Source organism: Puntigrus tetrazona, chromosome 2, assembly GCF_018831695.1.
Source record: "Puntigrus tetrazona isolate hp1 chromosome 2, ASM1883169v1, whole genome shotgun sequence".
Classification (NCBI taxonomy): Eukaryota; Metazoa; Chordata; class Actinopteri; order Cypriniformes; family Cyprinidae; genus Puntigrus; species Puntigrus tetrazona.
The window spans coordinates 10,657,049-10,684,947 of record NC_056700.1 but is presented as its reverse complement, the minus strand read 5'-3'; the positions used below and the strand labels follow the sequence as shown (position 1 = coordinate 10,684,947).

The 27,899-nt window shown below is 38.0% G+C and overlaps 6 protein-coding genes across 7 annotated transcripts in view; 3 read left to right on the top strand and 3 right to left on the bottom strand.

Annotated features, from left to right (window-relative positions):
* The window catches only part of tox (thymocyte selection-associated high mobility group box), an 839,643-nt gene that overhangs the window by 378,026 nt on the left and 433,718 nt on the right, over positions 1–27,899 (top strand). The window lies entirely within an intron of this gene.
* On the top strand, positions 293–15,478 carry cdyl (chromodomain protein, Y-like). Of its 2 annotated transcripts, none has more exons than XM_043259352.1 (8): positions 293–723; positions 8,202–8,982; positions 9,538–9,800; positions 10,144–10,316; positions 10,429–10,639; positions 12,371–12,514; positions 12,903–13,061; positions 13,175–15,478. In XM_043259352.1, exons 1-7 carry the CDS (start codon positions 697–699, stop codon positions 13,059–13,061), a joined length of 1,758 nt encoding a protein of 585 aa, XP_043115287.1. In that variant the 5' UTR covers positions 293–696; the 3' UTR covers positions 13,175–15,478. The 2 variants fall into 2 exon arrangements, with proteins under 2 accessions (XP_043115287.1, XP_043115277.1); XM_043259342.1 differs by having other exon boundaries at positions 13,172–15,478.
* Positions 13,136–19,043, bottom strand: rpp40 (ribonuclease P/MRP 40 subunit). Its single transcript, XM_043259616.1, has 8 exons — positions 18,232–19,043; positions 17,966–18,110; positions 17,800–17,868; positions 17,419–17,514; positions 17,181–17,306; positions 16,891–17,089; positions 16,565–16,699; positions 13,136–15,753 (listed from the first exon to the last, which is right to left on the bottom strand). Exons 1-8 carry the CDS (start codon positions 18,346–18,348, stop codon positions 15,555–15,557), a joined length of 1,086 nt encoding a protein of 361 aa, XP_043115551.1. The 5' UTR covers positions 18,349–19,043; the 3' UTR covers positions 13,136–15,554.
* Positions 19,878–20,660, top strand: LOC122359387 (protein phosphatase 1 regulatory subunit 3G-like). Its single transcript, XM_043259675.1, has one exon. The coding sequence runs from the start codon at positions 19,916–19,918 to the stop codon at positions 20,588–20,590; it is 675 nt and encodes a 224-aa protein (XP_043115610.1). The 5' UTR covers positions 19,878–19,915; the 3' UTR covers positions 20,591–20,660.
* Positions 20,834–22,219, bottom strand: lyrm4 (LYR motif containing 4). The gene is made up of 3 exons (XM_043259781.1): positions 21,518–22,219; positions 21,158–21,278; positions 20,834–21,016 (listed from the first exon to the last, which is right to left on the bottom strand). Exons 1-3 carry the CDS (start codon positions 21,601–21,603, stop codon positions 20,954–20,956), a joined length of 270 nt encoding a protein of 89 aa, XP_043115716.1. The 5' UTR covers positions 21,604–22,219; the 3' UTR covers positions 20,834–20,953.
* nrn1b (neuritin 1b) lies at positions 24,487–26,347 on the bottom strand. Its single transcript, XM_043259743.1, has 4 exons — positions 26,332–26,347; positions 25,821–26,143; positions 25,420–25,564; positions 24,487–25,246 (listed from the first exon to the last, which is right to left on the bottom strand). Exons 2-4 carry the CDS (start codon positions 25,873–25,875, stop codon positions 25,015–25,017), a joined length of 432 nt encoding a protein of 143 aa, XP_043115678.1. The 5' UTR covers positions 25,876–26,143; positions 26,332–26,347; the 3' UTR covers positions 24,487–25,014.

Genomic DNA, 27,899 nt, shown 5'->3' with positions numbered 1-27,899 from the left:
GTTGCTAAATAATTCAATCTTATTAATCTCTACGATTAAATATGCTATAGAAGATATGAAAAATAAGTCATTTTCATCTGTAAAAGTTAAAAAACCAAACCATTCGTGCGCGTGAACAACGCACGGAGAACATGGCATTCATGGAAATGTTTTAGACTGACTCACTGGCTACACTCACCTGGCGCTTTACGCTATTAATTATTGTTTGAACCATTGCGGATTTACGTCAGTTATGTTCCTTTAGACCAACGCTCAAAATCAACACCGATAAAGATTGGCAAAACGCAGATGAGCGTCGTCCACGGCTCTATCACGAGGCTTGCAGGCAGTGCAAACTCATCTCGACTCTAATCTGCGTTCGATTGAGACTTCCTGTGTGGCAGAACTGAGAGCAGGCGAGCGCGTAATCAGCACTGCCTACAGACTAGTTTACGGTAACACTCTCTAAAATCGCCGCCTGGACCGACAAAAGTACTCGTTCGGACTTAATCGGGAATGAAAGGCTTCATTCTAACTATAATGTTGTTGGATAGACGTTGAGCGCGAGAACTAGACAGCAAAGAGATCCTCGGTGCGGGTCAAGCACATCTCACCCGACCAACTGAAAAAGGAGGAGAGGCCAAAGACAACTGCAACTGGAGGAAAAAAGTGTCTACAATCTTCACGGATTGCCACAACGTCGAAGATTATCGTGACATGATGGCTACGGAGGAACTCTACGAGGTGAGCGTCGGTGGTTTTACCGTTCGCGTCCGTTTAGACGCAGTTAATCGATTTATATTTGCGTGTAGTTGCACGTATACGACGCGTCCCGAGGCTCGTGTAGACTGCGCTGGCGAATAGTCTTAACAACTGGCTTGCTCGCTCGCATAACTAGTTAAAACTACGTCGGTAGGGTTGCGTGCTAACGATATAAACTAGTAGCTCGGGCTAGCGTGGAGCCAGTGCGGTCCTGGTTGTTAGTTTGCGGAGTTTAGTGTGGAGAGATGCTGGTGGAGGCAGTGGATGAGGCGGGGGAGGGAAGGAAGGGCACTTTGGAGAGTGTTATTTCATCAAGCTAGCTGCTAACCATGAGGTCTTTGGGGTGTGATGGACACAACAGGACAGCTGAAAGTCAGCTCGCTTCAGGATGTTGTATTCAGCTCCGCGGGAACTTTCTTTCACCCGCTTTCCAGCAGGACCTGTGTTTTTAGCTTCACTTGCAGAGCGTTCAACCTGCTTGGATCAGAACTAGCCATCCAGCACTCTTGTGTTTTGGTCGCCTTTGCTTGGTTTCGTTTCCAGTTAGATCATTACCGAGTTTTGAGGTTATGGTATTAGGAATTATAGTAAATAGACCGAACATGGCGTGTGGTTTCATATAAAAGACGCCCAGTGTCACGGTATATATGGTTTAGTTTATTCGGAGGCTTTTAAAATGTTGTTATAATGGCAAGATCTTGGAGAGAAGACTACATATAGCATGTTTATCCAGCCTAAATATTGAGAATTAGATGCTACAGACTACATGTGAGATTACAATTGATGTGCTTATTGGGATACGCTGTTGATTAGATTAAAGGTGTTACAAAGGTGTGATGAAGAGAATAGATCTATTTAAACATGTTTGACCAGTTTTTAAAGACCTGCGTGAATAATGCCCCCATTTTTAAACACCTTAATAATACTGTCCATTCAACCGACAATACCAGAACTCTTAGTCACGATCCATTTCCATGTGTTGTCAAAAGAATGGTGTCTTTTTGATTGCAGCTTGGGCAGATTGTTTTGGTTTGGTTTTTGCACCCCAACTGTTGACTTTAATCTTAAATCTAAAAGGATGGTCACGGCTTTTATTCAAATCTTTTTGGCTGGCTTTCTGTTCTCTACCTTCTTTCAACCTGATAAATAAGAAAGTAACAAGGTATTTATTTCATTTTCCAAACTGTCTTGAAATTGTTTAGAATGTTCTGGGTTCAGTACCCAGTGTATTAAACTTTAAAGTTTCATTAATTTTCTCAGTTAGCAGTAACCTGTTAATCTTTTTAGACAGAGCATATAACTGTATAATAATATTTTGCAGTATTCAGATACGTTGAATAGTTATATGAATACTTAAAGACATTAAATCAATAATGTACCCGAGGTGTTCTTTATTGGAAAATTTTCTGAAATCCCATTGAGGAAAATAAAAGAAGAAAAATACTGAGTTGAAGAACTTTGCCCTTGTGGTAAATGAACCTAGTAAATCAGAAAAATGATATGTGCATCCCATGGGCATCTTGGGGTTGAATTATCTGTTGAAACTAGTATCAGATGGTATTTTAAATACTTGAGTTGATGAGTTGCCATCTGATTAACAGATTAACAAATTTAGACAGAAATCACAAGTCCAGTGTGGTAAAAGAAATAAGAGGAACAGGAACAAGTGTATATTTGTAACTAACATCTGTGAACTACAGACTGATGGGAAGGACAGGGAGATGCTTCATCAAAACTCAGACCTCAAGAGCCTGTAAATAGTTGTTCAAAACGCTGTAAAACCAATCTATGGCATTTAAAATACTCTAGTGAGACATTAATTATGCACTTGCCCTTTGCAAAGTTTCTGGTGTGTGTATGCGTTTTATGTGGCAAACAATATGTTGGGTCTTCTTTTCAAACTGGTGTGATAAACCATGAAGCCAGTAGAAGAATGCGAATCTATAATCCTTGAAATGATGACAGAGTCCATGATAAAAGATAAGAGTAAAAGCCCTGCAGCAGATTCTGTAGTTACGCAGAATTCCTCAGGCACCTTGAATCTTTGGGGAATAGGATTTTTTAGCTGTGGCAGAGCTCAGCAATGTCACATTTTTACATCCAGTAAACAGCAATAGCCCCCAGTACAAACCTACAACGCAGCCTAGTAAAAAATACACGTTTTCTCTAAAGTTAGAAAGTCAATATGATATATTTTGGACTTTTTGTATAAGCATTCTTTAGTGCTTTTATTTGCGCTTGAGGAAAAAGAGCCTTCTTTGAGTCATTGTTTGGCTTTGGAAACAAGAGAAACGTTTCTTGTTGATGGGAAGTAATTCAGTATTGCTTTAAATTCATAACGGTTCTGAAGTCCCTTCTAGACTGTTAACTGAATAGTTCTCATGAGTAGGGTTGTTAAGAACACATTTTATCCAGAACTAATTAAATAGACACGAGAAGCTACTGTACATGCATATCTAATTTATCTAATATGTGTTGGGATATTAACGTTTATTAACTTGCTGAATGTGATGAATATTACCAGTGCTTAGTTTCATGCTCAAATGCAATGCTCAATATTTGAGAAGGTCATATTGCTTTTAGATGTTTCTTTTTAAAAATAGTAATGATTATAATAATGCAACAGCGCTTTTTTTTCCCGTCATATTTGTTTAACATTAGACAAACTGGCTTTGAAAATGCTCTGTCGCTTTGAGAAATCACTTGATAATGTTGATGAAAATACAAAACACATCTGCCATAAGCGTAATAATGAGAACTTTACAGAATGTGAAATCTATAGTAAATTCTGTTTGCATCCGTTGTCCGTGTTTCATACACATCACAGAGCTCTCTCTTTCTCTCTCATGCTATAGCAAGTAACTTAAAGGGTTAGTTCTCTCCAAAATGAAAAATTTGTCATTAATTACTGACCCTCATGTTGTTCCAAACCTGTAAGACCTTCACTCATCTTCAGAACAGAAATGTAGATATTATTGATGAAATCAAAGAGCCATCTGACCCTCCATAGACAGCCATACAACTGAAATTATCGCAGATCCAACCTTGTAACTAAGTCAGTAAAAAAGTCCATGTGACATCAGTGGCTCAATTTCAGTTTTGCAACGCTACAAGGATACTTCATTTTAGGTTTCATTTGGGTTGAACTCATAAGTTTAGTGGCGTTTGCATCCTTTTATGCAGATACAAGTTGTAATGTTACGTCTATGTTACGTATGTGTCTATCCGAATCATTTCTTAGGAAGTGTTATAGAACAGACTCTTGAAACTGTTTGGGGGGCCTTTTATAACCCATAAGTTGTTCTTTTTTTTATTGGAACCTATTTAGAAAAAAAAACTTGTTCCTTGTTTTCATCCACCTCCAATCAACTTACTTTGAATGATTATATAAGGTGTTTAAATATGCAGTAGGGAGATAAGGAATTGTGGATGTGCACAATAGGGGAAAAAAGGTGTACTGGTTGTAGTTAGCAGTGTAGTTGTACTGTAGTGGAAAAGCCTTGATAGGACAGTTTGTTCTAGAATGTTTGTACTGTTCATAAAATAAAAGTTTAATTGTATGGACAGGTTTGCAACGATATAAAGGTAATCAAAGGGGGGGTTTTGGCAATAACTAACAGTCCTGTACTGCTTCAAGGTAAGCGGCAAAATATTATATGAATGGAGTAGAAAGTGCTTTTGGTGATTGTTTAGGTTTACTTCTGGATTGAGTTGTGTGTATCTTTACACACGCCGCCTTAGTTGTGTTTGATAGTACTACACAAATAATTTCTCTGATTTTTGTGTAATGAGTAGATAATGAGAAGATAATGATTTCGTGGCACACCTCAGAAAGCACAGGTGTTTTTGTGCCTCTTTCAGATTGGCTACAGTATTGTGAGACTAAACCAGGCCAGTAGAGATTTGCATGCCAAGGAACCTGAAGCAGCCGACACTTTTCTCTTTTCTCTGTAGTGCCATTGATGTTGATTGAAGAGTTGCACTCACTGGGTGTTCACAAAGAGTTCACAAAGGGCCTTTTTTGTCATGTTGACATTCACAGTCAGATTATTGTCATGAAACAGTCTAGTTAGAAGCTCTTGTTCATTCCCACATATAGTCATCTTGCTGTTACTAAAGATAATCCCAATTATTGTAGCATCTTCGTGAAGAAGTACAGCCTTGGACTGAGACATCAGCCTGGTAAAATTACACTCCTGTAATCATTTGCTTACCTTTCTCAATTCTTAGCTGAAAGGTTCTTTTAGTTAATTGGTTTTGTGAACCTGATAAACCAGTCTGATGATGATTTGTTCATAATTGCAAGATTTGGTTAATTTATCCTTTAAGTTTTTATTGCAAAACCCTTTTTTAATTTAAAGGAATAGTACACCCAAAAATGAAAATCACTCCGTATTTTACTCACTCCGAAGCGATCGTAAATGTATAGGACTTTCTTCTATATATCCACAAGTATTGCGACGTAAAACTAACCTATACGCCTTCGGGGGTTTATCGCATGTCCTTTGAAGCAGATTGATGGGTTTTTGTAAATTCTTAAAATTCTAATGTAAATAACTGACTGACTAAGCGCCGAATTCCGGCTTCTTGGCTGAGTTCTGACCTATGATGTAAGTTGCATCATACGTCGAGTCATAGTCATTCTCACGGAAAGTTAGTCAGTTATTTTAATTATATATGTATATATCTACAAAAAAAACATGATTCAATAATTCATCTCCCCCGTGTCTCTGCGTGTCACTGTAGTTTTGGAGAATATCCACTGAACGCACTACTTAAGCTGTTCTGTTTCAGCCGTGCCACAAGGAAGCATTGTTTTTGTTTAAATCAAGGCATAAAAATGCACAGAAAACGTACTGCAGCTGACAGAAGAGCGTATGTTTTTGCGTCCTGTGGATATTCTCCAAAATGGTGGCCATCTTTGAAATGTCTGCAGCTTTGTATTGGGAAACATCAAATTCTCCTAAACTGTTCTCTAAGCATGCAATAAATTTCATATTTGAAATCACCAATGAAATCTAACAACAGCTGTGTATTGTTGATTCTTTAGCTCAATTAGCAATCATAAAAAGCTTATTTCCCTGGCGAGATCAGCTGGTGCGAACGCGCAGTCCTAGGTGCACGTCTCAGAATGCTGCTGTTTCTATAACTACTTAAACTTCTAACGACAGATGAGGCGATGCACTGACTTTCCAGATCAGCTATTGGCTATTTTATTCAGAAGGCGGGGCTTCCTGCAATTGATTGATTCCTGTTATGTGTTGCATTTTTCCACATTTAAATCTGTACAAGTGACACACCTTGGGTTTTCTATAGTCTTTGGTGATTCTGAGAGACGCAGAGAAGATAAATTAGTAAAATTAGAAAACTATTTTTATTTTCTTTGTGTATAAAAAGTATTCTTGCCTCTTCGTAACATTCAGATTGATGGCAGATGGAGTATTCTGATGACTTTTTTTAATACTTTTCTAGACCTTGGTAGTGTCATTTACTTTGCAGTCAGTGGGACAGTCATAAACCTCCTATAAAAATGAACTTAAATTGTGTTTTGAAGACAAACAAAGCTCTTATGGGTTTGGAACGACTTGGGGGTAAGTGATTAGTGACAACATTTTTATTTTGGGGTAGAGAGTCCCTTTAAGCATTAAGTGACGTTCAAATCCAACATGGAACTGGGCCTTGTTTATAAAACATTTTGTCAAATGAAGGGAACAATCAAACATACTTTTTGAGACTCCACTGCTTTCCCAGAAAAACAAGCTGTATCCGCCGTCCATGTAATGCTGGGTCCTTTGGGAAGCTGATCAAGGTTGTCTTTCGCTTACAACCAACACCACACTTTGTTGGAGACATTCTTTTTTGAGGAAGTTATATGCAGCACTGTCGAAGGACAAATGTGGATGTAGAGCTGTGCGATACATAGAGCGTGAGAATCATGTGCATCTCGTCAGTAAACCCAGCTCCTTGAATAGTCGTAAAATGTCCATCACCTGCTTTCAGATAAAGCAGCATTTAATACACAAAGCCATTGATAATTGACTAGCTACGCAATATCGCATTCATAATCGCAGATGAATCACCTTCAGTTTTCTTGTATCTTGTGAACATTGATCTTGCTCTGTCAGTATTTTTCATTTTGTGTTCATCTTCAGCATCTCTGATCTGTATTACTGGCCGTTTGCATACATAACGGTATATACTTAATTTAAAAACGATGTAATATTTCTAGTTCCGAGTTCCAGCAAAGCACAGTGTCAGTGACTGGGAGTGATTGACGACTAATGTTATGTAATGTTGATTAGAGCGGCATAGCCGTTACTGCATCAGCTCACAGCAGGCACATACTGTGCATTAATTTGTTTTGCACAGAAATGAAAACAGGTTGCACCACAACAATTATTTACACAAATGTGCCCAAATATATTTTGAGTTGTGCAAATTAAGTTCCTGGAGCATATAAGCAATTTGTAGCCTAGGAAGCCTAGCCTACCCTACTAGTCTTTTAAAAATTGCTTGTGTTGTAAACCTCTTTTATTTATGTTTGATCACCAAAACGTGGATCCAGTATTTTTGTTAACTTCTTTTCTTTTAATTTGTATAGGCAATATTTAGTTGTTGTTAAACCCTGTGTGAGCTAGGTTAGTACATTTTTAGTTAATTAATGCAATATTCTGCACCAACAGCCTAATCATGAACCTTCACCATCTCCTTGCTGGCCAAATTACCTATTCTTAGTCCTTTGTTCAGTTCAGTTGAGTGCAATTAAAAGTGGAAGCATTCATTTATTCATACTTATCTAAAATCATAATTTTAAGGCATGATGTTAGTTTTTTTTAGGTTTTTTAAGTTGCACAGGTATGTGTAGTAATAGCTAACAGTACATTCAATGTATCAGTCAAAATTCTAGATTATTATTATATATTTTTTGTTATTATATTAAAACCTAATTTCTGATTAGTAATATGCATTGCTAAATGCAAACTGCATTTGGACAACATTAAAGGCAAGTTTCTCAATACTTAGATTTTTTCTTTCTTTTTTTTTTTGCACCTCAGATTACAGATTTTCAAATAGTTGCATCTCGGCCAAATATTGTCCAATTCTATCAAACTATACATCAATGGGAGGCTTATTTATTCAGCTTCAGATTTCCAGCCTAAATCTCAATTTCAAAACAATTGACCATTATGGCTGGTCTTGTTGACCAGGGTCACATTTGATGTGTTTAAAACTACCTGCTTTTCATTTATCTAGCCAATTTAATAATTGCTATAAATATGCATTTTTCACATCTGCTTTAAAAAAATAAAACTATTGTATAAAGTGTACTGATAGAAATTGCCATCTTCCTTCATAGCTAACTAACTTTTATTGATTAAATGCTGTTCTTTAGTCTGTCAATCTCCAGCATGTTTTTATTTTATATACATTTCAGTAAACCATTTTTCACCCCTCTTTAGGTGGAGAGAATATTAGGCAAACGTAAGAACAAAAAGGGCAAGACTGAGTACCTGGTCCACTGGAGAGGCTACGGTTCTGAGGGAGACACCTGGGAGCCGGAGAGTCACCTGTCCAGCTGTGTGGAGTTCATCCATGAATTTAATCGGCAACACATCGAGAAGCAGAAAGACGGGGCTTTACTCCGTTCCACGCGCAGCTCTCCCAGCACAGCCGGAGGCAACACTAGCATCAACGCCCGCAAACAAATCAGCCGGCCTCAGCAGTCCTCAGCGAGCCCTAACACAGCAAAGACCTCTCCACCCACCTCAAACACACCTTCCACAAAACGGCTTCAGCCAGCGCAGCCTTCACCGCACAACAGCGATGCGCAGCAGCAGAAGAGTAAGCGAGCGGCCGGCGTGAGCGCCACTGCCGTTTCGAGCACATTCACTGACACGGCTCCGACCGCAACGCCCACAGCTGCCCCTACTGTGAGTGCGCTGCGGCGTAGTATGGACCTGGCTAAGTCTGGCATCAAAATCCTAGTGCCAAAGAGCCCAATGAACAGCCGCACTGACACAGAGGAGTCTCCCAGTGAGGCGGCGCACAGTCTGGAGCAGGGAGGCCAAGAGCCCGATGCTGTGCCTCCTGAAGTGGCCTTGCTGGAGAAACCCGCCGGAGCTGTGCGCGTTCAAGGAGAGGAACGGGCCCGTATGGGCACGAGGCCCAGAACGCAGACAGCCCTTCCGCCACCGCAGATTCCCATTACCCCCGCTGCCGTCCGAACATTAAACGGGAAAGGTAGAGTCCTCTCAACTAACGCCGAGAACATTACAGTACATGCTTTTGAGGTTTAGTAGAGAATTTTGTTTGTTTCAGCTCGAAACATTTTAATGCATGGGTCACCAAGTTCGGTCCTGGATGGCCGGTGTCCTGCAGAGTTTAGCTCCAATCCTAATCAAACACACCTGAAGCTGCTAATCAAGGTCTTACTAGGTATACTTAAAACTTGTAGGCAGGTGTGTTGAGGCAGGATGGAGCTAAACTCTGCAAGACACCGGTCCTCTAGGATCAAGTTTGATGACCCGGATTTAATGGATTGCCTGTTTCTAGTCATGGAACTACACAATAAACCCTAATAAACAAGCACTCAGTGAATGAAAGCAAATTTGTCGCTGCAGAACATCAAGTGATTCGATTCAGGCATGTGTTATACTGAATATTTATGTCAAATTTTAAAATGTAGTGGTATGTCTTGCATATGCAGATGACTTGCGCTATTAATTTCAGGCCATGATGTTGTTTGACCGCACTAATTTGTATATATTATATTTATTCATTTTTGCTTTTTCGTAGGCGTGACTACTCTCATGGAGGCCTCGTCTGCAAATGGAACAGCCATTACTCAAAGTGGTGCGGCAGGAGGGATGAGCAGCTCAGGGCTCACAGGCAAAAGGCGCTTTGACGACCGCGCAACTTTCGACAAGCGTCTGCGCTTCAGTGTTCGTCAAACTGAGAGTGCTTACCGCTACAGGGACATTGTAGTTAAGAAACAAGATGGCTTTACACACATTCTGTTTTCTACAAAGACCTCCGAGAACAACTCACTGAATCCTGATGTGAGTACAAATATAATATTGATAATAATGTCATGTAATATTTCATGTTAGAGATGTTGATTTGACTTTTAAAATGCACAAAAATAGTTTGGACCAAACCTCCATCTCTGAATTAAGGATGGATGGTAGAAAAAAACAAAAACTGATGACATACAGCACATGTATAGTGTTCTTTACAGACTGCGTCACAGAAAGGCTATTTTGTTTCGACACGTCTTGTTACGTTCTGACGTAGACACAGTGTAACTAGGTTTCTATTACGTATGATATTACTCCTACTATGATATTGGTCATTCCCTCACCCCACTCTAAAGTGATAGAACATCACTCAAATGCTTTTCAGGTAATGAAAGAGGTTCAGAGTGCCATGGCCACAGCTGCAGCTGATGACAGTAAACTTGTTCTACTGAGTGCCGTGGGAAACGTCTTCTGCTTTGGCCTCGACTTCATCTATTTTATTAGGCGGCTCACGGACGACAGGAAAAAAGAAAGCATCAAAATGGCGGAGACAATCAGGTACAAAATGATGAGAATATAAATATTATGACAGCTATTTACCTCCATATTTCCGAAAATTGTTTTGTTATAGTAGCTATATATAAACCGATGTGTTGTTTGTTGTCTGCAGAACATTCGTCAACACATTTATTCAGTTCAAGAAGCCCATCATTGCTGCTGTGAATGGGCCTGCTATTGGGCTTGGAGCGTCTATCTTGCCTCTGTGTGATGTCATCTGGGCCAATGAGAAAGCTTGGTTCCAGACTCCTTACACAATCTTTGGCCAAACCCCAGACGCCTGCTCCTCTGTAACATTTCCTCTCATCATGGGAGTCGCTCCGGTGAGTACATAAAGGTTGCCTCTGCGTGAATAACTTTTGTGTAGTATGTATGGGGCTTAATGTTCTCCGGCGTGCAGCATATAGCTGCAAAAAAAATATCCCCTTCCTGTCCATGAGTTCACCTATAAATGGTATGTGAGCAGCACAGCTTTCACTCTCAACCAAACTAACATTACTAGCCAATCTGAATTGTTTGCACAAGACACACGCAGCGCTGATGAATGAATAAGCGACACAAAAAATGGCATTTTTGAAAAGATCCTGTTTGCACACAATCTCTTAAGTGTGTGTGTGTGTGTGTATGGGGTGTTTTGGATCATAATAAGCAAGGTTTAGAGCTAATCAAAGGATTTGTTAACCTAGGTTTTATTTTAAATCGAGGTGCATTGTCGATTCATTTTGTCAGTTTTCCATATCCTTTAGACTACCAAAAACACACTGTGACACAAGTAGCTCTTGCTGGTAAAAGAAAGAAAATTGTAAAATGTCAGGCATCTGTATAAACCACTACATAGAGAGGCTATTGAAAATGTATTTATAGCATCAGTTGAGTGATTTAGCTCATGACAAACTGGCAAGGCAAGATTTGTGGAGTGGCTACCTCTGCTTGTGACAGCGCCGACTTTTGGTCACCACCCTGCAGCTACCATGAAGTGGGCATGAGAAATGAGAAGTGTGGCAAAAGAGACTGGAGCTCATCTCATTATCACCACTGCTGTTAAATTATAAATATATTCTTTTCTTTGCCCAGCACCGAAATGCACCATGAGCATAAAGGATTTCTGCCAAGAAATGTAAAAGATCTTAATTATTCTAAATGTTTGATAGGTATATATTTAAGTATGCATTAAAACACATTTAGAAATATAGTAAGCATGTAATTACAAAGATAATATTAAGTAATGTCTTTGTATTTGTTCTGACCAACCTCTAAATTTCTTTGCTCCTCGCGCGTGTTTGAATCTTTCATTTCTTTCTAAAATGCTGGAAAGGATTGATGCAGCCTAGGTCCAGGATCATCTGTCTAATAATAGTCTATATGAGCAATTTCAATCTGGCTTCCATTCACACCATAGTGTTGAGACTGCATTAAGTTAAGATTTCCAATGACTTGATGGCAGCTGCTGATTCAGAACTTCTATCTATTCTTATTTAGCTTGACTTGAGTGCAGCATTTGAAACCATCTCCCACAGTATTCTGTCAAACAGTTTGGAGTATATTGGAATCATGGGAATTCAGAGGTTTTTGAGCTTAACAGGTTGTACTTAATTTGTACACCTGAAGCAGTGTTGGTACTGGGGTTCCACAGGGCTCAGTTTTAGGACCTCTCTCATTTATACATTTTCTACCTCTTGGTAATATTTTTTTCACACCTAACTTTACCAGTCCTCCAAACTCACCTCTACGAAAACTGTGTATCCTCTCAGATTGCGTAGCTGAGATTAGAGGCTTTTTTTTTTTGTTTTACGTCAGATCTTCTTAAACTAAATATTAGCAAGACAAAAATCAATATGGCCAAGTCAAAAAAAAAAAACCTGTTGCCTTAAGTCTACAAAAATGGTTCAATCTAAAAATAAAGTGGCAACATAATCTCTGCACAGGTAGTAAAGTAAATAGCGCTATCAGCCAATATGAGTAGAAAAATATGGGCATATCGATTATCTGGAAAAATCCAATATCATGCATCCCAAAAATTCTGATTTCTTTTTTTTTTTTTACTGTCAATGTAGGCTAATGAGATGCTCCTGAGTGCGAGGAAGTTGACAGCTCAGGAGGCTTGTGCCAAAGGACTCGTGTCCCAGGTTCTGTGGCCAGGGACCTTCACACAGGAAGTCATGGTTCGCATCAAGGAGCTAGTATCTTGTAATTCAGTTGTAAGTCATCTCTTCATTTTTGTTTTTTTTTTTCCCCTTTTTTCTTGTTACATTTTCTCAGTGCATACACATCCACACAATCCCCTCAACTTTTCATGTTGTTTTTTTTTTTCCTTTAATGGCTTTTCATTGTAACTCATGGGCATTTGATTCTCAGTCTTTTTTTAGGTAAACTTGGAAATGAGCTTTATCCTTATACACTATGCTTTAAATCCTGCTTAGACCCTTGAGGATTCTGAATCATTGGTTTGCAGTTGCGATAACAACAATTTGTGTACAAATTCACAGTGCATCCACATCCATAAGTCATGTGCCTTCTTTTCCTTTTCTTCCTTATTTTGTTCCCCTCATTTTATTTGTCATGCTGATGCCGCCGGAAACACTGAAGGTTCTGCGCGAGTCCAAAGCACTGGTGAGGAACATTAACCGAGCCGCCCTGGAGCAGGCCAACGAGAGGGAATGTGAGGCACTTAAGAGGGTCTGGGGCTCTCCTCAGGGCATGGACTCCATACTCAAATATCTACAGAAGAAAATCGATGAATTCTAAGTCAGTTAAATGTCCTATGGGTGTCAAAACCTCCATCCTCAAGTGCCTGATGTTATTTAAACAAGGTTTGTCAGTGGTTCCTTTTTTTTTTTTTTTTTTTTTTTTTTTAGTAGGATTTTCATGGAACAGTGGAAGACTGGCGTGGTCAAACCTCGCACTTCATCTTCGTCCAGGACGTATTTCATTTTCTTTAGATTGCAGAAAGCTGCGACTCATTCTGCTACACTTGATAATGACTTCAATGCAAAGTTTGTGATGAATCTTGCACTGCGCAGAAGGACAGAATGCCAATATATGTCAATTCCTGTCATCTTTCTGCTCAATTTCTGTTGTATCAAGTAATGAATTGCTTTTTGTCATAGAGGTTTATACAGATTTGGGCTACTTTTCGAAGCACCACCTATGCAGACCGATTGAGAAAAGATGGATAATAGTGTAATTTAAGAAAGGGATGCATGAGACTTGAGTTGAATTTTGCTCATTTTGGATATCGTTACACTAACAGATTGTAATTAGTATCAAGTCTTTAGCAGTCTTTTCTTCAGTAGGTACTTTTTATTCAGCAAACAGAAAGCCTTGATCATCGTGAATATTCAAGCAAATCCTGCCGGCATTTACATCAGCCAGCCCTTTAAAGTCACTTTTATGAATTGATGGTTATATCAAGAAAAACAGACACTGGCGATAACAAAAAATGACACCAGTGCTTAAAGATCTAGCATCAGTGCTGTTACACAGACTACTAATTGAATTTCTGATTTACATAACGATCAAGTCAACAAAATGAATACTTATGGATTTGCAAGGCTCTGGCTTAGTAGGAAATCAGTTATTTGTATCAAAGTTAACATTTAAAGTTTTCTGCTTAGAGTTTCATACAAACTGTTTGCTTTGGAGTAACATACCACCAAATAATTTTGATGTAAATGTTTTTGACACAGTATCTCTAATTTAATAACTTATGATATTATGAAATTGAATGAGGTATGTTCCTCACAAGTCAATAAAGGATGCTGGTGTTTTTAAATCTGCATCCTTCTTTTTCTGCTGGTTCAAACGGACTTGGACTGCTGTATCATCAGAAGAGCCCTTGAGATAAACAACCATCTCTAAGGGGAGATCCTACTGAAATCCATCCAAACATCTGTAATGACTGGCTAGTATGCACTGTTATTAAATGGAACGGATTTCTTATTACAATTTTTTTATAACATGGGTGGGGATGGAGTCAGAAAATGCGTTGTGAGACTGTCCACATAAAAATTGCATAAAATGTGACTTTGCAAAATTATCTTTTTCTTAGTGCTAAAGTCCTACCTCTCAAAAACCATATTTTTTTTTTTTTTTAAGCAGTGAAGCTTCCTTTTTTCAAAATCTCATGCTAAAGCATGTTTCTGGTACAGATATCTATGCACTATTCCTTATTCAGCTCCAAACCTTTGCTTACAATTGGTATGTTTGACAAATACTTTACAGGAAAAAAAATAATCCGCTCGGCCCCAGCGATTAAAATGTGTAACTTATGTATGTTATTATTAATTGTATTCAGTATTTATTGACCATAGTTCGCTGAAGTGGTTCCTTAACATGGATCAATTAACAGATGGTTGTGTATGTTTTTCCTTTCCCAAATGGTTTTGTAAAATTAATTCTTGTTTACGAAATTATATTTATGATTGTGGAAATAGAATTGTTTGGATTATTTCTCTTATACCTATTGAATGCTTTTTTTAGTTCTTACTTTAATTGGAGATTTTTACAAAACAGGTTATATTTGATTATGAAGTGCATTGTGACATTAATAATGTCTTATACCTTTTAACTTGTGGTATGTAAACTGCTTCGTTGACTGTCAAAGAAACTTTGATCCGTGATAATTAACATTCGATATCTGTTATTAACCCTGAAAGACAAAACCAGAAACGCGTCTTTATTTTCTTAATGCAGCTTTGCGATATCTAAAATGTTTTTCGTTTTTGTAAATTTGAGACTTTGAGCTCAGCCCTCTCTCCATTATGGATGTCTTTTGAATTCTGTATACAGGGTGTTGTAGTTTGATGTAAAACATTGCTGACTCTATTCCTGGGGAAAATAACTTTGTTCCAGTCACTTCACTGACAAAAGTATATCTATTATCAGCATTTTCTGACTTTCAGCATAGCTGTACATAATGTGATCTGCCTTTAGTTTCAAATGCTGGTCATATATATATATATAAAAAAATGGCAAGGCTTATTTCTTATAGTTGATATACTAAATAATGCTATAAATTGTACAATCTGTAAAGATTATTTTTAGGTTTCTGAACATGTAACAGCTGTGAAAATGACTGGTCCAAATAAATTGATATTATATACTTTTTTTTTTTACTTACTGTTGTCCTCTTATAATTTAATAAAAAAACACTTGAAACAACAGTGCACATTTTATATTTATATTTGTGTTTTACATAAAAAAAAAGACGAAAAAAAAAAAAAAAAAAAGTCCACTGTTCTAGGGTGGGCAGCCATCTTGAGCACCGGTAGCCATGAGTAACCAGTAGTCCTGATTCTTAAAACAAACAAAATTGTAGAAGTTTTCACCCCCTTTGAGGAATCCATGTTCTGTGGTTCCCCAAGACACGGGACTATCCATAAATCCATGCACAGTGAGGGAAATCCATGGTGTAAACTTCGGCTCAATGAAATACTGCCTGGATGATTCAGGGTAGAGAAATAAACAGCTTGTCAAAAGTACATTTTACTATGCTACCCTAAAGAGTATATGTGTCATGGAAAAATAACAATATATTTAAGTATAATACTTGCAAATACCCAGTTTTCAGACACTCTTTTGCAATTAAATGTATTATTTCAAAATGTGAAGAAAATTGCTGATAGGAGGCTTTTATATACAGAGTTCTAGCATTAATCTCTATATGGCGCAGTCCGATAGATTTACTCATTACGATTGGTTCTCTTGTATCAGTAGCCAATGAGCTCACTCAACACTGAAATACTTGGCTAATGCCTGCGCATTAAACCCTCCACCTTCCCCAGCTCCACCTGTATAGTTCTGCGTCTGGGTTATTCAAGTTATATAGGTACAGCAGCTGTATAACTAAATGCCCACAGCTGTAGTGCTGGGTACATTTCGATACCTAAGGGGTTAATCTCATCGACGTGCGATTTCCGTGACCGGAAATGGCACGACGCAGATTGCCACCCACGAGGGCGATGCACGGATCAGTCTGTGTAAACTAGGCGTTTTCTACGGGAAACCAAACCCAAATGCAGGACGAAACAGCGCAGTATTAAAAGGAGTTTGCATTTTAGTGCATTCAATGAATGATTTTAAATAAAATCTTGTTTAACGCACTAGTGTTAAAACTGGAATCAATTATTTTATATGTGCTTTAAGGCACATAGTCCTCTCTCAAATTACAAGACAGAACTTGCTTACTTATAGTTGTCTTTGCATAATTAATTGGAATACAGTAGGTGACAGTAATGCTGGGCTCTCACCTGAGTTCCTGCAGCAGCACAAACACATTCTCAGGTGAGATGAAGCCAGTGACGGTGAACAGCAGGGCCTGACTGACAGAGCTCTGGGGCTCTGGACACGCATATGTTGACACGAAACTATCAGCAGCATTTTCACTGAAAACATTGAGAAATACAGTCAAACTCTCCCAGAAATCCAAAGGCAGTTTCAGTTGTCCCTGTGCCATAATCAAGTATTAATTGTACAACAATATAAATGGAACCAATTCGTGTATTTAGCAGATGACAATCATGTAAGAGCACTGCATGATACAGCTTTAGTGAATTTAACACTTCATCTCACTTACCAGCTGATGTCTAGGTTAACCGCTCCAAGCCACTCCAAGAAGTGATGTGGGTCACATGACAGTGTCTTTCCCTGTATATCTGATGGGTAAAGTGTGGGACATGGCATATTTTTCAGGGTGTGATGGCTTAAAGCAGGCTTGTGCTCCTCGTAAGAGTACTGGGACAACAGCTTGTTCAGAGTCAGATCTTCATCTGAACCTGAAAAATTCAGAAATACAAAAGGCTAAGGCAATTTAAAAATGTGTTTGTTGAAGTCAGCGATGATAACGATGGATTACTTAAGACAAACCTGTCTTGTATTTAGTTAAAAGAAAGTCATATTTGAGTGGTAGTCTGTCCTTCAAGCTTGAGAGAACCCGCTGGTATCGTTTAGTGCCTGGGTTCAAGCTTTTATCAGTGAGATCCAGAGTCACCACTGCAAAACATAGAATTATTATAATAACATTAGTACGGTCACAGAAAATTGTATGCTTGTTCATATAAAACATGTCATACATAAAAAGATAGTGAGAATAAAATAGATTTACCAAATCTCATGGCTTTTTTGTGATTGTATAGAGATGGGCGTCCCTCCAAGCCAAGCTGTTCATACGTGTCTTTATCGAGAGACAAAATTAACTGACCTTAAAAAAAAAAAAAAAAAAAAAAAAAAAGTTTAAAATGAATATTTCATGTCTATTACTCCATGTCTATATCCTAATGTGCTTGTCACAATTAACCCTTAATATATATTGGCATATACAGGCATTCTACATTAATCCAACTAGCAAGTATGTTCATTTTAATACATTAAACCAGTACATTTAAAATAAAATGCAATACACCACATAACTTTTGAACTTACAAAATACAATGATTAATTTAAAATAAATTAACCAAACACTTATCCATGCAAGCCTCTTGCTTACCGCTGGAAAGAAGAGCAATGGCATTATCTTCATCAATTCTGGTGTTGTAGGAAAGCGCGTAGAAGTTTCCTGTGTGAAAAGATAAAAATTTAAATGATTCAATACAACCGAAACAAAAAAAAAAAAAAACAAGCAAATATGATACCGATGTATAATGGCCTCCTACCCTTCTTGACAAGCGACTCGAGGAACGTTTCTTCCAGCAGTTGATAAACCGGCAGATCCCGCACTAGATAGTAAGGGCTGAAGCTGTGGAGGACACCTCTGATGTTCTCAGGAAGGGTCCCGCATTCAGGTATGAGCACTGAGATCTACCGGGACAGAGGCATCCAAACACAGTCTAACCTCAGTCAAATAATATGTTGAGCACACGTTAATTATATAATATGTTATCATATTATATGTTATAATAACGTACGTGATTAAACTCACCTTGTAATTAAAGCTGTGCTTCGACACGTGGATGTCATGCCGAGACTTTTCATGCAAGAAGTTTGATTTCTCGCATACCAACAGGCTTCTCGGGCACTTTTCCAGCTCTGGAGACATTTTGATATCTGTGCGCAATGTCTACATTTTTATGACACCACCCTGGCAAAAAAAAGAAACAAGCCGACTGTGCTCCCAGGTTATGCGGCTTTATGTTTAGAAACCGCTACCAACTTCTGTCGCAAACATTTGACGTCAGTTCCTGCTCGCGGGCAGGCTCGTAAACCTGATAGGAATATTATTTGCAAATGTGTGCCCTTTGAGAACTTTAAATCGTTAGTGCCTTTTTTGTATATACATTTGTTATTCTCTTCAATAAAAATAAATAGTTAAAAAGTTAATTAAAGCAAATGTGTGGTTATTCCGATTTATTATTTTATAAACAACGAATAAGTGTATATTAGTATAACTGATACTATAACTACAAACGATATTACACCTACAAATAAAATAAAATAAAACTAGAATGACTTATAAAAACTTAAATGATCCTGCGCCGTAATGGTTAGCTAAAATACCCTAAAGTGTGGCCGGATTTGTGAAATAACAGTTATTTATAGTCTCTGTATGGAAAACCACGGCGCCAAATTACCCAAATTACCTCTTTCAAAATCCTAAGTAATTGTTAGGGGACTTAAATCATAATTTGGAACCAATCCAAAAGAATCCTCTAAAATTAAAGGGACAGTTCAAACTAAAATTGTCCTCATTTGTTGTTCTAAACCCGAGTTTCTATTTTCTGTTGAACACAAACGAATATATTTTATAGAAGGCTGGTAACCAGTTTAAGGTAGATATTGACTTCCGTATTATTTTCCCCCAAATGATAAGTTTCCAGCATTCTTCAAAATATCTTCAACAGAACAGAGAAACTCATACAGGCTTGTAGATTGGAATAAACCGGTGATGAAATGATGTAAAAAAAAAATGACCTATTCCTTTAAAACAAGATGCTAGCTGAAATTCTGGAAGGGAAAACAACTTCAACATAATAATAATAATAATAATAATGTCCTTAACTATTAAACTGACTGTACTCTGTTTTCATAAAGGGTGTAAACAGACCCACATGCAGAAAAATGTGCTCCCTGTCATGTGCGCACAAGCACTCTGCAGTACGTCATACTGTTTCTGCACTAGACAATGATTGACAGAGCAGATAACATACATTGGAAGACTAAATGTGACTTTAAAGATTGGATGTTCTTTACAATTCTTTATTATCACATCATCAAATTTAGTTTTAGTGTAACTAGGGAACAAATTATAAATTTCTTGGGGCTACTCTAAATATATATGACTTAAATTACAGATGAAAAATCTTATCAGATGTAAAAAAATAGCTTAAATTTAAATAATCTTTGTTTTTTAATTATTAATATTAAATAACTATGATTATGTCCTCAAAGGCTTAGGCTGTTTTCCGGCTTTTAAACGTTTTTTTTTTTTCCCCGCTGATTAGACATCACAAATTTGTTTGCAAAGACAAGTGACGTTGCTGTGACGCAACTCATGTGCACATAATATTTGTCGAGCATCGTTCTTACGCAACGACTGCAGCTCCAGTTCCTATATTTAAAAGATCGTCCGCTCCTCATTTACTAGCTGGACAATATGATGAAAACCCATGGACACAGAGCAGTCAGAGGACACTCAAACTTCAGATGAGACCGAGCGTCTGTCTAAAGCAGCATCATCACCTAATTCACCAAACACCGACAGGCAAAGAGCCAAATCTCTGCCTGCAGATCTACACCAGCATGAATCTTCCTCACACAAGGAACATCCAGCCCGCGGAAAGAGAGTCCAGTTTGCGGACACGATGGGGTTGAACCTGGCAAGCGTCAGACATTTTGACATCTCTGACGAAACATCTGGACTCCGGAATCGACCTCAAAACCAGCAACTGATTTCAGCGCGTTTAGCGCCAGCCTTTGAAATGCCTGTGAGCTCGCTGGAGTTCGATATGAAGTCCCGCCGCCTGGGAGTCGCACTGGAGTGCGTCACAATAACCGCTTCTGAAGTGAAGGGTGTGATCAGAGCGATGCAGAGCAACCCAAGTGAGGTTGGGGTTAGGTATACTTTGAATAACTGGCTGACATTTACGGACGTGCAAGCTGCGTTAAGACTGAATGAAGAAAAGGGGATGGAGTGGGGAAAGTTTGACTTCATTTTGTACATGCCTTTCTGTTTAGACAAAGATTCATCGGTGCATTTCGCAGTGTATTGTCAAACCGAAGAGGGGAAATACTGGGACAATAATGACGGACAGAACTACACTTTAAGGACTCAAACTACTTGATAACCCAAGGATTTAGTATCTGACTACTTACAAGCTGAAATTTAATTCAATAAAATGAACCTGACTTGTAGTTGCATGCTCAATTGTCTTAGTCATTTAAACAAAGGCCTACCGTCACATCATGTTTAGCATTTCCATTAGTATGTATTACAGAGCTTCAAAACAAACTTAAGAGTTGCTCAAATGTAGGTAAGCTGTTTGTGTATGTTTTTTCTATTTATAGTGATTATCATATTCTAGCCATTCATTAGATCTTATTTATTTTCTACAAAATGTAACATAAACATACATTTACAATACACTCTAATATACAATTTTACAAACATGGATAAACAGGTTTGTCATTAACAAACCACCAGACATTTATAAATGAGGCTCTTTTTCAACAATTAGCTTCTGGGCAGAATACAGATGGCCAATGGAAACCTGTAAGACAAGGATAAATGATACGGTTTTAGATGTAGGACATTAAACGCAATTTTCATTATTAGCAACTCTAAATGTTATTGCAAGTTCGTTGGCCACGAAAATCATAGTGAGATTTTAAAGAAAGCTGGCGTTGCTTGCCTGTCTCTTGATGACCGCCAGATTCTCTCTAGCTTGATTTATGAGCATATCCAGAGTTTTGGGGTTGTCCACATGAAGGTTCTCCCTGAAGCCATCTTTCACTCTGCGAAGTGCGTATGTTCTGAAAGCAAACGGTATTTCTATAGTAAACAACGAGTAAACGGCAAATGACAGTTGAAATGATAAATATAAAACGAAAGGCGCGTGTCGTTTACATATATAAGCACTTCGCGTTTAAATTAGACTGCTAGTTTTACAGTGGCTGATATAGCCTACGCACCTAGACCAAGACAGCGAGCTCAAATACATATATAATTTGAATAATTTATACACAGCGAATAATAATAAAAAAAAGCTTACCTGTAACTATACGAGGGGAATTTTTTACTCTCTTTCATAAGCATCCTGTAGAGAGAGATCACCTGAGCCCTGCTGCACGACGCCATGTTGGATTCAGTGCGGTTCTTCTCGCGTTGCGTTGGGTCGCGTGTGATACATCGCCCTCTAGCGTCAGGATCCGCTGAGCAGATGGCCGCGGAATATAAAGCACGACGTGCATTCCTACAATAAAGAGGCAAATGCCATCTTAGCAGCCTACTAGTACATTTCGGGACATTTCTGCAAATTGATTACCCATTGTAGTGTTTCGTTCTTCCAGGTTTTATGCTAAAATGGATTTGCAAGTCACTGGAGGCGCTCTCTTAATTTTTCCATTTCTTTTATGAGCGCTATACAGGAAGAGTTAGCATCACATTAGGAGAAATTCATGTCCACAGTAGTGTTGTGCCTGGGGAGACCACAGAAGATCCCTGGGGCCGCATCATGGCCGACTGTTGGCATATGGGGCCTCTTTCAATGACTGGATCATCATCACACACACAAAAAAAAACATAACAGACCTCAGAGACCACTGGGTCTAACATACAGTAGGACATACATTACAATTCTGTCATCTTTTACTCACCCTTGTAGTTCCAAATCTGTGTGAATTTCTTTGTTCTGGCGAACACAAAGGAAGATGTTCCGATAAAAGTTTGCAACCGTGCTGTTTTGGGTCACCATTGACCTCCATAGTAAGAAAAAATACTATGGAAGTCACTGGTGACCCAAAACAATTCAAAAAGCAAATAGATTGTATTCAGTGCGAGTCAGGAAAATATGAACCAAAAGTGCTATATACTATTATTTTTAAATTTAATTTAAAAAAATTACAGCAAATACATCTGAAGGATTCGGCTACCATCTCCAAAATTCATGTTTGTTTGATGAATGGTGATACACAATAGTTGAATGAATCACTATAATTTTCAGAATTCATATTTGTCATGAACAATAAGGGAAATAACCCCCCGCCATCTACAGGATTCATGTTTGTTTGATTGTTTTAGAATTAGTAATGTACAAAAAGGAAATAAATGGCAATCATTTCCAAAATGCATGTTTGTTTGTTTGTTTGTTTGTTTTTGTAATTAATAGTGCACGATAAAGGAGTTCAACTCTGCCATCTCCAGAATGAATGCTTTGTCATCAGTAGTGCGCAAAAAAAAAAAAGCTTTTATTTATTTATTTGCAAAATTTACCGTAGCACTTACGCTCCCAACTTTATCATTGAGATGAAAAGCCAGCCGGAGAACCCGAGTAACCTCGGCTTCCTGAAGTATGCCCGCAGCTACCGCACAAAATGAAATTCATTACAAATGTTAACATCTTCACAAGCATTGAGCTGAACCATTGAAAGTCTCTGTCTCTCATCCTTGACTCGCTGCATTCAAACATGTCACCCGTGTTTATTATTCATCCTCTGCTAGGCTGCTTCCATTTTCACAGGGTCCACATAAGATCTACCACAACCTCCTGCATTATTAACAACCAGAAAGAGAGCCTGGACTCTTTCCGTCTGTAGCCCACAGAAAAGCAGATATGACAATGCAATGGCCGTCTATGTGACGGTGAGTCAGTATTTTGCATTTAAAGAGGTTTTGATTCATTAAAGACATGATTCTATATGCATAAAGTCACGATTTATATGATATGCAGACTTCAAGTGCATTTACACTGGTAATAATCTTCAGAGGTACCAGAGCTAGGCAAGACGCTGCACATTATATCATATTCTTGCTCTAGACTTCCATCATCTGCTCTGACAACACCTTATATATTTCACATAATGATATTCACCGGAGGCTTTACCGTGGCTTATAAACTTTTATGACATTTACAGTTAAACATCTAGTCTCACCAACAGTTATCAACTGGATTTTCAAGGTAAAGGTAAAGGTTTAACTATATTTAAAGACTGGGAATATGGTCAAGTATGTTTAGTTAATATTTCTAAGAATGCCATACAACCAAAGGAATTGTTTTATTCAGAAATATTCAGATAGTTAATTCTACAAGCATTTGCAAAGAATGGTACGTCAAAATAAACATGACATTTTCAAGCGGTATTTTCTTGTAAAACACACAACTGTAATTTTTGGCGCAAGTAGAGATTTTATATACAAGCTTATCATTTTCACCTGCAATGATCTCTAGTGAAATCTAGCTCTGCTGCCAAAACGTGCAAAGCGTTCGTGTCAAACGGAGTGGTTTATTGTGTTCGGGACGCCGTCTTGAGTATGGAGGAGTCGCTAAATTATTAAACACTTACGAGTCACTTATAGTTTCTGCTCTGGATCTTGGATCTTATATACAATTCAGAGACCAATTTGTTAGTGATGCAGTCGGCGTTGATTGAATAAAGCGAATTGCGTTTCGTTTTTCACTCACGGATCCCACGGTACAGTCTTCTCCCAGGGTGACTGAATTAGATTCACTTTTATTTTGCTCGCGTCGGATTATGTAGCAAACAGAAAGACAGATGCGTTTGAGTCGATGAATGCTCAATCCCTTCGGGGAATGCTTAGACCTTCAGCGCAGCACGTGTTAATAACCAGGTTGTGGCCACGGTCCCATTTCAAGGGCTCATATTCACAATAAAAAGAGCATCTGGGCTTCTCCTGCCATTAATATTCCACCAGAGATGTGCCCCCCTCCTCCCTCCATTTTAATATGTATTGTGTGTGTCTTGCTTTAGACAGATGTTCAGGGTTTTTTTCTATCATTAAAGAGGAAAAAATTGCTAGGGGCTTTGTAAGGTAAAATGAGCATGCAACGCCACGTGGAAAATCTATGGAATTACTTGCAATCAGCTGTTCATTTTATTTAAAGCAACTCTACGCGTTGGGGCCATTGAAACGATTTAGATGATCAAGAATTGCAAAACACAGCAAATCGTTTGCGCTGCTGTACTTTATGAAGAAGTGAAAAAAAGGGAAAAAGGCAGGGTCTTTTATTCAAATATTTGATTTATTTGAGTCATGTTTGTTTGAGTTTCAGCAAAAGATAAGACACTTTTCTAAAGTTTGGCCAAATGCCTTTTTAGTTTATAAGTATACATTTACAAGTAAACGTCGTTATCTTATACTGTATTAAAATAAACAGTTTTTTTGGGCAGATCTGTGATGTTAAATATGTGCTATCAGAAAATAACATGTATTTAAAGTGTGCTATTAATAATAATAATAAAACTAGGTCCTCATTGCAGAATTATTGAGTTTTTACCTAATATAATATGTGAATAATATGTTTTCATATAATACAGTATTATATATTATAATATAATATCTTAAATCATTTTCAAATTTTGGTAAGCCATTTTTAGAGTTACTTGTGAGTTCTTCCAAAGGTCAACGAGCGCCAATAAGTCCTATTATTTAGCATAATCATCATCATATCACGTGAATCCAAACATTTACAGAAACAGGGATGCGTGTTATCCGTTCTGTAACTTGTTTCGGGTCAGATCTTCAGATTTATTACTCAAAAGCAAACCAAGCCACCAGTGCGGTAAAACACATCATCAGTATCTTCAGTTCCATTGGTAATAATACTCTGGATACTCCATTATCCCCGGAGCATAATTCAAACAAGCTTCCCTGATAGTTCAAGCTCCGGGACTGCAGCTTCAATTTCTCCCAGAGGTCTGTTGCTCCTTCTTGACAATCCGCGATTGCGGTGGAGGCACACGAGTGGAAGTCATTCCAATATCTGCATGAGGACGAACATAAAGTGCACAATCTGTTTTAGTCCCGGCGCACGGAATACGTTTCAGTATTGTGAGTCTGAGTCACGGATGGCACGAGTTCAACTCATGGGTACGTGAATATGAGAAAGACCACCAGACATTCTTCCAGAAACGATTGCAGACGGTGTGTACTTACGAGCAGATGGTCTGTAGGTTTTCGCTGTCATCCAGCTCTTGGGGATAGCTCACCATGTTTTCTCCAAGGCTGAGCAGGCAGTCAGAGAAACCTTTAAATACGTTTTCGCATGTTCCTCCAGCACATGCTGCCTGCAACAGTGAAACTGAAACACACAGCAGAACAAATTCAACACTTTAAAAAGTGCTTGAGCGTTTCATATTATCCTCAATGTACAATTTACAACCCGAAATGCCCAAATCGACTAAACGGTGCCCTTCACAGTCAACAGATAAGCTAAATATTACATTAATAAATACGTATTTGAGGGCAAGGTCTCAAAATAGAAGTTTTTTGGAAATCTGATCGTCACAACAAAACAAATATCAATATTCTGCATCCGTCTGAAGTCAATGACTCACCCAATTCCAGTGTGAAAAGTATCGAGTTGTATTTGTCGGTCCAAGTCGGTCCCATCCTACGCCTGACAGAAGCAGCGCTCCGTGGAGGATGTCTGCGCTCTACTCCCTTTCCCCAGCGAACCGCTGCATTTCACGAGGAACGAAACAACTTCTGTCACGGATTTCCCACAGCCGCCCGAGATGAAGCGGACCGCGGAGAGTCACCTACGCTCTCGCTCCTCCTTTACTTTCTTGCGCCGTGATGACGTCAGCGTGCACCTGACTGACAAAACCTCGCGTTATGACGTCACGCCTTGTATTGCGTTCTGCCTGTTTGTCGGGATCTGTGTAAAAGTAAAAGTAAATAAATAAATAAAAAATATATATATATATATATATATATATATATATATATATATATATATATATATATATATATATATATATATATATTTAGAACGTTCGAAATCGTAAGGTTTTTTTAATATGTGAAAGATATAATTTAAAAGCCCTACGTTTAAGATGAACGTACAAGGTCATGTTTTATTCGGCGCTCTTGCAGCTTACGCGGACGTATAAATGGGTACCAGAGTTAGAGGTGAGCGATTTTGTCAGTAATAGAAACCAAATGTGCCTTAAGCGCCCCCAAGCGATCAGTAGCCCAGCCTTTTGAGCTATTTGAAAAAAATAATAATGCACAATAATAATGCACATTTGCACAATACATTTATATTGTAATATATATATATATATATATATATATATATATATATATATATATATATATATATATATATATATATATATATATATATATATATATATATATATATATATATATATATACTTGTATAAAAACATATCTCATAATACCAACACTGTTGATTTCAATTAGATAACTTAATGGGTTTTAATGAAAAGCAAGGTGACTTGAATTTACTTCTAATACCGAATAATAACTCTGTTTATTACAGTAACTAACTGGGACCTTCTATGCCTTCTAGATCTGGAGAGGTCATCTCATCCCAAGGGTCCAATTTTATCTTAAACTATTAAGTGTAAACTATTGCATCTATTTATATTGATGTGTCCACCAATCAGAAAGCTTTTAAGTCCAACATATAATTGTCATAGATCACTATATTATCAGTTAACCTCAAAACTGTCCGACTAAATCTCACGAAGGTTGACATTCATACGATATTGCAAAGTACGAAAAGCGTTGTTAGGAATAGGAGTCTAGTTCCAATCATTCTGTCCTTTTGTAAAATAAAACATTGACCTTTCTCACAAACTGCAAGAAGGTTGGCTCAAGGGGATCCAGCTTGAGTCTGAACAGGACAAAATCCCATGTTCCTTCTCCACTCCCTACTTTCCTGCCTCCGCATTACACAATACAAAAAACTATTATGAAGTACACTACCTGTAAAATAGCAGCCTACCTGTCCACCTGTAGCAATAGAACCAAAAATAAAATATAAGGCAAGAGTCCATTTTTTATTATTTTAGACCGTGACCACTAAGCAGTAAGCTACATACAATTTGCCATCAGATGGCGCTGTTGTCAAATTAAGGCATACTGTGTGTAAAGCCATTGGAGGCATGTGTTTCTTCAACACATGCTCATACACAGATATTTCAAATAATAGTAACACCCATACGTGCATAAACACACGCTCATAAGCATTACAACACAACTGTACCCGATAGCCGTATCACCTTGAACTCCCAACATTATTTTAAACTGTGCTCAATCTCGCTGCTTTCTGTCTTTTTCGTGCATTCCATCCTATTCAAACCGAAAGCTTTACATTTAATCAAAGTTTTTGTTTGGTTTTTGTACAAAAAAGAAAAAAAAAGAAAAGAAACAGGAAATAAAAACCGAAAAATGTAAAAGGAAAAGAAACTTTTTATTGAATCGTGCTAATACAAAGAAACATGGGACTTTGTGCAGGATGGAGAACACTATGTAGGCCAGAGGCAATTATCCAGGTCACTGTGGGTCAGAAACATTGCTTAGTATACCAACACAAGGTCACTCTCATGTGATTACATAAGGCGATGAGGAGACTGCTCTCTAGTGGCAGAACAAGCACAAAC